This window comes from Mirounga leonina, unplaced genomic scaffold (genome assembly GCF_011800145.1).
Source record: "Mirounga leonina isolate KUSES-001 unplaced genomic scaffold, KU_Mleo_1.0 Mir_166, whole genome shotgun sequence".
NCBI classification, from domain to species: Eukaryota; Metazoa; Chordata; class Mammalia; order Carnivora; family Phocidae; genus Mirounga; species Mirounga leonina.
In genome coordinates, this window is record NW_023270418.1 from 31,066,512 (window position 1) to 31,076,946 (window position 10,435).

A 10,435-nucleotide genomic window follows, 5' to 3' on the forward strand; every position below is an offset into this window, starting at 1 on the left:
CCAGGCCTCGTTTCCGGCCTGCACCTTGGCTTCACCTTTAAGAAACAGGTGGGGAGGGGACCGTGTTGCCATTCCGGCCCTGGGGTCCCGCCGGCCTGCCTTTACCCCTCTTGCAGGTGACGGAGTGTTGGAGAAGCTCTTACTTTGGGGGGCCGCAGCTGGGAGGCGAATGTGGAGACCGAGTTCACTCCAGGTAGAGGTGGGCGGTGATGGCCGAAAGCCCCACCCCCTCCCAGGAAGGGGCCTGATTGGTGGAGGGCTGCGGGGGCGGAGCAGCGCTAGGGCTATATAAATGCAGTCCCGAGCGCAAAGAGTCATGCTGTAGGTAATCCCCTAGCTCAGGTAAGGCTTTTTGGAGGAGGAGGAAGAGGAGGGTGGGCTGCTTGTGGGAGCCTAGGTGGAGGACCTCAGGTTGACTATAGGGTGGTGGGCTGCAATTTCTGAGCCCCGTAGGTGGCGTCTCTCCCCGTAGCTTGAAAATTTTGAGGTCGCCCCACCTCAGGTACTTGTCTAGTTACATCCCCCCTCTGGGCCTCAGTTTCCTCTCCGTGAAGAAAGGGGTTGGTGGTCCTTCCAAATATGCCAATTTGGTGTGGAGTGAAGGGGTATTTGGGAGTTGGGGGGGGGGGCAGAGGAGCAATTAAACTCTTTGGCTTTGGGGGTCAGGCCGTCCCCACCTTTTAAGTAGCTGTGACGAGACTTCCACGCTTCAGCTTCCGTGTTTGCAAAATGGGTATTGGCCTAGACCCGCTCCGGGATGAAGTGAAATAATGCCCTTAAAGAATTTAGCACAGCCCCAGGCACTTAGGAGGCCCTCGTGGGCCTGTTGATGCTCTGCTTCCTCCCTGGCCTGGCCTGGGGTGCCAGGATGCGGTGGGGGTGGGGGGGGGGCGGCATCCTTCAGGAACTCTGCTGCTTTTCTGGCCTCCTCACCCCACACATATGCCAGTTTCTGTCTGCTCCCAGCACTGCCCTGCCCCCCACCCCAAGTCTCTACCTTCTGGAGGTCCTCTGTCAGGCCAGCCTCATCAACCCTCTCGATTTGGGGGGTGGGGGGCAAGGGGGTAGGTGCTAAATCCTGAGGCTGCTTTCTCTACAGGCTGTCCTGCCCCCACCCCCTGTGAGATGAGTGACACTCAAGACTTGGCCACTGTCCCCGTGGTTGCCACCCAGGTGAAGCTGGGGGGCTGGAGCCGTCAAGGTGGGGGGAGTGGGTCTGTCCATCAGCGCCGGCACCAGGAGCTCCAGGCCTTTCTCAACCTGCTGGGTGAGTTCACTTGGGGGCTGGCATGGAAGCGGGTGTGGGGCCCCTGCGTGAAATCGATGGGAGAGGTGGGATCTCACCTGCCCATCCATGCACGCCTCTGAAATCTCTGTCCTGTCCCTTCTCAGGTGACCCCAGTTTGGCAAAGGGAAGGGAGGGGTCTTGGCAGAATGTGGGATCAGCGGAGGCTTGGGCTTTGGAACTCTGATGCCACTCTTGTCTTGTGGGGGCTGGTGGTAACCCCAGTCCACCATCTCTCTTCTCTATACCGCAGAGCACAGTTTCCTCCAGGAATTCCTTTCCAAAGATCCCTGTTTCCAGATTTCGGATAAGGTGAGGTGACACGGGGAGTAGAGGCCGGGGGTCACTTGGGGCAGTTTGAATTCGCGGAGCTTGAAGGCTATTTCAGCGGGCCTCCCGGTCTGGTGGAGGGAGCACCTCCCTTTTAAATCTTTGCACCCCCACCCCCCGCCCCACCCCAGCCAATTCCTCGGGGTTTTCTGACTCACACCCCTGCTTCCTTGGGAGCGGGTGGGCCTGGTGCAATTGCCTCTCCCCCGTGCCTCCCTGTAACTCTCCCCTTTTCTGTGTCTGCAGTATCTTCTGGCCATGGTGCTGGTCTACTTCCGGCGTGCCAACCTGAAGCTCAGCGAGTACAACCACAGCAACTTGTTTCTGGCTCTGTGAGTGGCCAGGGCAGGTGGTAGAGACGCTAGCTGGGAGTTGTGGAGTGGGGCAGGCCAGATGCTTAGGGCCTCTGCTCTCTGCCCCCCCTCCATGGCCAGGTTTCTCGCCAATGACATGGAGGAGGATGTAGAGGACCCCAAATGTGTGATTTTTCTGTGGGCCCTGGGAAAAGATTGGCATCTCCGGGTGTCAGACTTCCTGCATCAAAGGGATAATCTGTGGGCCCGGATGGGCTTCCGGGCCATGGTGAGCCGTGAGTGCTGTGAGGAGGTGAGGCCCCACCATCATCCTGGGGTGGGGGGCACAAGGCTGGACCTCCCGCCCCCATTTACTATGCACTCTACTCACGCCAGGTCATGGCCAAGGAGCGGTCTCACTGGGCCTGGACTCGAGAGCGGCGCCCCCAGCATGGTGGCGCTCAGAGGGGTCCAAAGGCCCAGGTCCCCCTCCCCGGGCCCCCCAGCCTCTCGCCACCTCACTGTTCCCTCTGTGGCTGGCCCCCTTCCCACAGCCACTGCCACCACCAGCCCCGCTCCTTGCCTGTCTTAACCAAGTGCCCTTCCCCAGCCCCTGAGTGGCATTGCCCTCCCCTCCAAGCTTGTCTCTCAGTGGCTGAAGACCCCTTGGTGGGGGGCTTCCTTATCATTCCGCCCCCCCAACTGCAAGTGGAGCCAGGCACCTACAGTCTCCACAGTGAGTTGAAGGCAGCAGCTGGGGCTGGGCTTGGGAGGCTAGGAGGCAGGTGTGGGGCCTGACAGAACGAGAAGGAGGGGCACAGGACCTGGGGTCCAGCAGGCCTGGGCACCTGTCCCAGCTCTGCCACCTCCTAGCTGTGTGCACTTGGTAAGTTTCCTCTCTGAGCCTCTCTTTGTCCTTTCTCCCCAGTCCTCCCGAAGCCTCCACCATGCCCTGGGCACTGACACTTGCAGGGTGAAGAGTAGCCCACCTGCTTGCCTGCTGACCCAAGCCCCACTGGCTGCGTGCCGCCCCCCCTCCCCCCCTGGCCTTCTGTCTTATTGCCATCAGGCTGGCAGAGCTGCCCAGGCCCCGTCACCTCCTCCCAAATGTACCCACTCTGACCCTGGCCCCTCTAATAAACTCGGGTCTATAGGACTCTGACTGTGCTTAGGCCCTGGCCTGGCTCCTTGACCCAGGGTAGGGTTAGGGAGGGAATGCCAGGAGAGGGGGGTCTGCCAAGTTAGGTACCAGTGATGGAGACTCATGAGCACAGGCTCTGTAATAACAATTCCCCTTTCCAATGATGACCAGTCATCCCGACTCAGTTTCCCCTCTATGACTTCACCTATGAATGACGAAATCTACACAGTGTCGATGAGGTTGAATGAGAAGAGGTATTTTTTTTTTTTTAAAGATTTTATTCAAAGAGAGTACGAGCAGGGGGAGCAGCAGAGGGAGAGGGAGAACCAGATTCCCCGTAGAGCAAGGAGCCCGAAATGGAACTCAATCCCAGGACCCTGGGATCATGACCTCAGCTGAAGGCAGATGCTTAACCAACTGAGCCACTCAGGCGCCCCTGTTGTGAGGTTTGAGTGCATTAATCCTAGATGTGTTTAGAACTTTTTTAAGAACGGAGCTCAGATGCGAGCCCTGGGTGTTACCAGTAGAGGGAATGGCTGGCTGGGGAAAGTCTGGAGGGGAGGGTGTGTTTGGGAAGTGGCTGGAACTGAAGCTGGTGAAGTCCACGGTGGGGGGGCGGGGTGTCCGACAAGCGGATCTGCACACCATTCCCCTGCATACTCTCTGAGTGGCTCCCAGGAAGCATGGAAGTGAGAAAGCCGGGAGATTGCGGGCATTAGAAGCCAAGACAAGGGCTACAAAGTACTTTTCATTTGTTTTTCAAAGAGATAATATATTCACATGTATGTTTTAAATTTTGAACCAAGGGTCACCTCCTACCCCCAGTTCCCTTCCCTGGAAGCAATAAAACTAATAGCTTATGTCCTTCCAGAGAAAGAATATAAGCATACACAGCCAAATGTGGTGTGATTAAAAAAAAAAAAAAAGTATGGATTTGGTCTTTGTCCCCGTTCCCTGCACAGAGTTACTAAAACCCTTACAATGTTCTGCGTCACAGGAGTGAATTTTGTTATTCGCAATGAGCCCCTTTGAGCCACACCATGCTAATGAAGTGACTCAGGGTGGAGCCCCTACTTACCCCAGGAAGACCAATCAAGAGTGGGAACTTTCAGCTTCCCCACCTCCTCCAAGGAGGAGAGCGGGTCTGGAAATTGGAGCAGTTCTGGATTGGGGGACACAGGTGCTGGGAGGGTGGGCTACCTAGAGAAGGCACAGAAGCTCTGCATCCCTCCCCACCCTCCCTTGCCCCTAGGCACAGCTTTTATTTGGCTGCTTCAGTGTTGTATCTTTTAAAATAAAACTCATAAGTAAAGCACTTCCCCAAGTTCTGTGTCTTCTACTAAATGATCAAACCTGAGGAAGGGGTTGTGGGCACCCCAGGTTTGAAGATGGTTCCTTATCCATATATTCGTTTTGACAGCTGTATAGTATTCCTCTTCGCGGATGTACCAAAATGTAGCTTGTTCCTCATCCATTGACATCTAAGTTGCTTCCAGAGTTCTTCTATTCCAAACAGTCCTACAGAGAGTCACCAAGACTTTGTAAGGACATCATTATTCAAATGTGAAAAGATACCTGTAGTAGGAATTCCTAAAGAATTGCCCCAGGGCCACGTCCGAATAGTCATTTTTACAATTTTTGCCAAATGTCCCTCTCTAGAGGCCATGCCCATACTGAGCCCCACCTCCAGCAGTATGTATGAAGGCTGTTTTCCAGAACAATCATCTATCAGTGACATACCAGATTTTTTATCTTTGCCAAACTGCTCAGTGGAAAATGGTCCCTTGGTGAAGTTCTAATTTGCATGTTTTCTTCTTTTGAGTGAGTTCAAGTTCATACAATTAAGAGTCGTTTGTCTTCTTTTCTGTGAACAACCCTATTTGCCTGTTTCTCCCATTTTGGTTTCTGATTGACATATAAGGGTTTGCGAGAAAAATAGCCCTTCAAGATGTCGATTGTATTTTCTTCAGTTTCTTGCTGACTTTGCTGGGCAGATTTTTTAATGTAGGAAAATAAGCTTTTTTTTGTGGCTTCTGGGTTTTGTGTCATAGTTAAAAAGACCTTTTCCACACTGAGATGACTAAAGAATCTTCTCCCTTAGCTCTTGGCTACATTCTTATTTTCATTTTTTTACATTCAAATCTTGAGTTCATCTGGAATTTATCATATGCAAAATTCCTTCCTATTTTCCTAATGCCTTTTATTTAAAAACTCATCTTTTCTCAACAGATTTGAAATGCTATATTAAATACTAAATTCCTATGTGCATTTGGATCTACTTCTAGATTTTTCTTTTTCCTTTTTCTTTTTTTTTTTTTCTTACATAGGCTCCGCTCCCAGCATGGGGCCCAATGTGGGGCTTGAACTCATGACTCTAAGATCAAGACCTGAGTTGAGATCAAAAGATGGATGCTTAACTGACTGAGCCACCTAGGTGCCCCCACTTCTAGATTTTTCTAACTTCCAATGATCTATATGTCAGTACCCCTCTTTAATTATTACATCTAATTATGGATTTATTATGTTTTAATATCTGGTAGAGTTAGTCTCCACTGATTTCCCTTTGTTTTCAGAAGTTTCCTGGCTACTCTTGCTTGTTTAACTTTCCATATGGACCTTAAATCAGCTTTTCTAGCCTCCCCTGATCAGTTAGAATATTAACTCTGATACATCTATAGATTGCTTTAAGTTGAACTGACATCTTTATAAAGTATCTTTGTATCCAGAGTAAAGTGCCTGTCCCCTGATCTCTGCATCTTTCACGTGGCACCAATGGCCAGTGACTCCCAAATTTGTACCTCTATGTTCCCTCCTTGGGCCCCTCTGCTTGGAGGAAGTGTTCCCAAAGGTCTTGCACTGTCCCCCTGGCTTGGTGAGTCCCCTCTGCCTCCTTAATCCACTCAGGTGGTCAAGCCAGATCAAGGGTTTAGAGTTGCCTTTGATCCCCTACTGTGTTCCAAGAGCCATCTCTAACTCTAACTAAGCCCTGTTCGTGTTGTTGGGCTTTTTTAAAGACTGATTTTTTAAGTAATCTCTATACCCCACACAGGGCTTGAACTTACAACCCCAAGATCAAGAGTCACATGCTCTACTGACTGAGCCAGCCAGGCGCTCCAGGTTTTTAACAGGTTTATTGAGGTCTAGTTGACATACAATAAACCACACACATTTAAAATATACATTTTGTTTTGACATGTATACACCCATGAAACCATTACCATAATCAAGAGAATGAACATGTCCATCCCCCAAAAGTTTCTTCAAGCCCCTTGGTAATCCTTCCCTCCCACCCTTTCCCACCTGCCAGCCCCCCCACCCTCACCCCTTTGTAACCACTGATCTGCTTTCTATCACTAAATTGGCATCCTTTTTCTAGACTTTTCATATAAGTGGAATTATATAATATGTATTCTTGTCTGGCTTCTTACATTTGTTATAATTCTGAGATTCATCTATTGTTCCTTTTTATTGCTGGGTAGGATTCTATTGTATATGTATACCACTGTTTGTTTATCCATCCACAATGCACGGATGAAGATTTGATTGGTTCTAGTTTAGGCTGCTATGACTAAAATTGCTATGAATAGCTTTCAGCTCTCTGCTCTGAGGAGGCCCTGGTGCAACTTCTTTGCTAGTCCTGAATCTGGCTTCACCCGGCACTAGCCATCTCCACCCTGCTGCCTAAGTTTGACCCCAAGGATATCAAAATCATATACCTGAGATGCAGGGGCAGGGAGGTCAGTGCCACATCGGCCCTGGCCCCCATAATTGGCCCCTGGGGTCTGTCTCCCCAGAAGATTGGAGATGACATTGCCAAAAGCAACTGGTGATTACAAGGGACTGAGGATGACAGTGAACAGACAGAACCAGATCGGGGTGGTACCTTCTTTTGGGGGGGGCATAAAATTTTATTTAATTTAGGGAGATACATATAACTCATCAGGCTATGATAGTCCTTTGTTCATTGGTTGGGGTGGTACCTTCTGCCACTGCCCTGATCATCAAAACCCTCAAGGAACCACTAAGAGACAGCAGAAAAACATTAAGCACAGTGGAAACATCACTTTTGGTAAGATTGTCAACACTGCCAGACAGATACCCCACCGATCTTTAACTAGAGTGCTTGGGAACCATTAAAGAGATCATGGGGATTGCCAGTCTGTGGGCTGCGGGGTTGACGGCCGCCTTCCTCATGGCACCATAAAAGACATCGGCAGTGGTGCAGTGGAATACCCAGCTACAAAGGAGATTTCAAGAAAGGATCATTTGACGACCAAAAAAAAAAAAAAAAAGCTATGAACACAAGTCTTTGTGTGGATATATACTTTTATTTCTCTTGGGTAAATGCTTAGGAGTGGAATAATGGGTCCTATATGACTATATGATAGGTTTATGTTTAATATGGTAGGTATGTGTTTTTTTTCTTTTTTTAAGATAGACTATTTTTTTTTTTTAAGATTTTATTTATTCATTTGAAACAGAGACAGTGAGCAAGAGAGAGAGCATGAGCAGGGGGAGGGGGAGAAGCAGACTTCCCCACTGAGCAGGGAGTCCTACATGGGGCTCGATCCCAGGTCCCTGGGATCATGGACCAAGCCAGAGGTAGTCACTTAACCGACTGAGCCACCCAGGCAACCCAAGATAGACTATTTTTTTTAGAGCAGCTTTAGGTTTACAGAAAAATGACTGAGAAAATACAGAAAATTCGCATATACCCCCTCTTTGTCACATTGTTTCTCCTAGTATTAGTATCTTGCAAGAGTGTGGTATATTTGTTGCAGTTGATGAGCCAATATGGATACATTAGTATTATTAACTAGAGTCCATAGTTTACATTAGGATTTATTCTTAATGTTGTATATTCTATGGGTTTGACAAATGTATAATGTCATGTATCTACCATTATAATATCATACACAAATTTCACTGCCCTAGAAATGTCCTTGTGTTACATCTATTCATCCCTCCCCTCCTCCTGCAAACCCCTGGCAACCACTGATCTTTTTTTTACTATCTCTAGTTTTGCCTCTTACAGAATGTTATATAGTTGGAATCATAACTATATAGCTTTTTTTCTGGCATATTCTACTGAGCAATAGGTATTTGGGATTCCACCACCTTTCTGTAGCTTGATAGGTCACTTTTATTTATTGCTAAATATGTTTAAAAAACATATTTTTAAAAAACTGTCAAACTGTTTTCCAAAGTAGTGATGGCATTCTGAATTCCCACCAGCAGCATTTGAGAGTTTCAGCCCTCCGCATCCTTGCCAACAGGGACAGTCTTTTTCATTTTAGCTATTTTAGTAAATGTGTAGTGATGGTCCTTTAGGTTGTTTTAATTTGTGTTTTCCCAGTGGATGATGAATGTGTTGAGCATTTTTTCATGTCTTATTTGCCATTTATATATCTTCTTGGGTGAGGTGTCCATTCAAATCTTTCACCCATTTTTACTGGATTATTTAAGTTGTTAAAATTCTTCATATATTCTAAATACACATCCCTCGTCAGATATAATTTTTGCTAATTTCCTCCTAGTCTGTGGCTTGTCTTTTCATTTCCATGCCTTTCAAAGAACAAAAGTGTTTTATTTTGATGAAGTTCAATTTAATTTTTTCTTTTATTGCTTGTGTTTTTGTGTGTGTGTCATGTTTAAGAAGTCTTTGCCAAACCCAAGATCATTAAGATCTGTCCTGTGCTTTCTTCTGGAAGTTTTGTAGTTTTAAGGTTTATATTTAGGTGTCTAACCCAGTCTCAGATGTTGATATGATGTATCCTAGATAGTTATCAGATTAATCTACTTCTCTCTCCCACCTACCACTTCCCTTGTTTGAGCCACCACTCTCCCTGGTCTTTTATCTGGATCCCCTGCTTTCTCTCTTGCCCCTCCAGCCCACTCCCTTGCAGCCTCCTTCATTTGTACAAATCTGAGCAGCCTTGTACCCCAAGTAGAATAAAATGGAAACTCCCATGGGTCACCTAGTCCTGCCATAACTCTCTCTCTCTGCTCAAGTAACACTATGCATATTTCAGTTCCTCCACTGTGCCAGTTCCCCGACCTGGCATCTCCCATACCCCCTCATACAACCCTGTGTCTGATTTATGCCTATTCTAACCCCTGGACTAGATAGGGCTTAGCACCAATTCTTCCCAATTAATTATGGGTGTCATAATTAAAGCGATGCACACCTCCTTCAGAGGGGGTGAGGCCATGGGTCTTCACCATCTTATGCTCAGGCGAGCACAGTGCTCTGCACATACAGGTGGTCAGTGCACATTTGGTGAACAATCAAAAGCACTGGGTAGGAGTGATAGGTTTGTGAAGATGATTCTGGGAACCGTGGGACCCGTAGGTTGAGCCACATACCTTTCCGGAGCCTCTTTCTTCTTCCAGGCCCTTATTCCTGGTGATCTAGGTACACGGAACATGTTCTCCCAGCCTCTGGACCTTTGCACAAGCTGGTTGTTTTCTGTCGAGACACCCTCTCCAGCGATTCATTGCCTAGTTAACTTCTACTTGTCCATCAGGACTCAACTTCCTAATCACCGAAAACAAGGGACCAGGAGAGCCTGCTTCCCCAGCAGGGGCTGCTGTGTCTTAGTCATGGGTCTCTGCTGTGCAGAGGCTTTGGCAGAAGGGTTTAGTCAAGATTCGACACATAAATGCTGAATGGTGAAGAGCAAAGAGCCCAGGCTTCGGTTCCAGCCCCTGGTGAGGGGGCTCGGCAAGTCACATCCTTCAGCCTCAGTTTTCCTCATCTGTAAAGTGAGACTGTGAATGAGGTCCGGTTAAATCAGGGGCTCCCACCCTTCTTGGGGTAGTGGCTCCTAAAATCCTAGGAAAGCTATGCACTGTTTCCCCAACAAAATGCTCGTGTGTACATCCTAGGCGACCTGCAGCAGCTGCTGGGCCCGGGCCCCCGGGGTCAGTGAAAAGCCCCGAGCTGGGGGAACGCCGCAGTCCTCCACCCTTGGGCTTCTGGGCGCTCCGACTTCTCCCAGCGCAGCTCGGGAGGCTGGAGGCAGGATCCGTCGGTCCTGCAGCCTCTGCCGCCCCCTCCTGGGTCAGGCGGCACAAGGGCGCTCCCAGGTGGGTGGGCCCAGGGTTTGGGGGCGCGGGCAGGGAGGCCCACCTCTCGCAGGTTCCGGGTTCAAGAAACCCCAGAGCGCAAGAGAAAGATGGGTTCCCGCCGTCGCTCGTCTCCGTCCCATTCTCGGCGCACACACCCGGGAAACCGAGGCCGGGAGGGGCAGGGACTCGCCCAAGGTCACGCAGCGAGCCGGGGCCTCGGGCGGGGGGGGGGGGGCGCGCGGAGCCGCTAAGGCGGGGAGGGGGCGCCCCGAGCCGCGGGGCGGGGGCGGGGGCGGGCGGGCGGCGGAGCGGAGC

General features: G+C 49.6%; 1 protein-coding gene and 1 long non-coding RNA gene across 2 annotated transcripts; one reads left to right on the plus strand and one right to left on the minus strand.

Annotated features, from left to right (window-relative positions):
* Positions 1–1,125: 1,125 nt before the first annotated feature.
* SPDYC (speedy/RINGO cell cycle regulator family member C) lies at positions 1,126–2,888 on the plus strand. Its single transcript, XM_035012383.1, has 5 exons — positions 1,126–1,267; positions 1,539–1,597; positions 1,862–1,947; positions 2,050–2,221; positions 2,305–2,888. Exons 1-5 carry the CDS (start codon positions 1,126–1,128, stop codon positions 2,704–2,706), a joined length of 861 nt encoding a protein of 286 aa, XP_034868274.1. The 3' UTR covers positions 2,707–2,888.
* Positions 2,889–3,456: 568 nt separating this feature from the next.
* LOC118016037 lies at positions 3,457–10,325 on the minus strand. Its single transcript, XR_004680743.1, has 3 exons — positions 10,182–10,325; positions 9,416–9,807; positions 3,457–4,567 (listed from the first exon to the last, which is right to left on the minus strand). It is a non-coding gene; the product is annotated as an uncharacterized LOC118016037 (long non-coding RNA).
* Between the last annotated feature and the right edge of the window lie 110 nt (positions 10,326–10,435).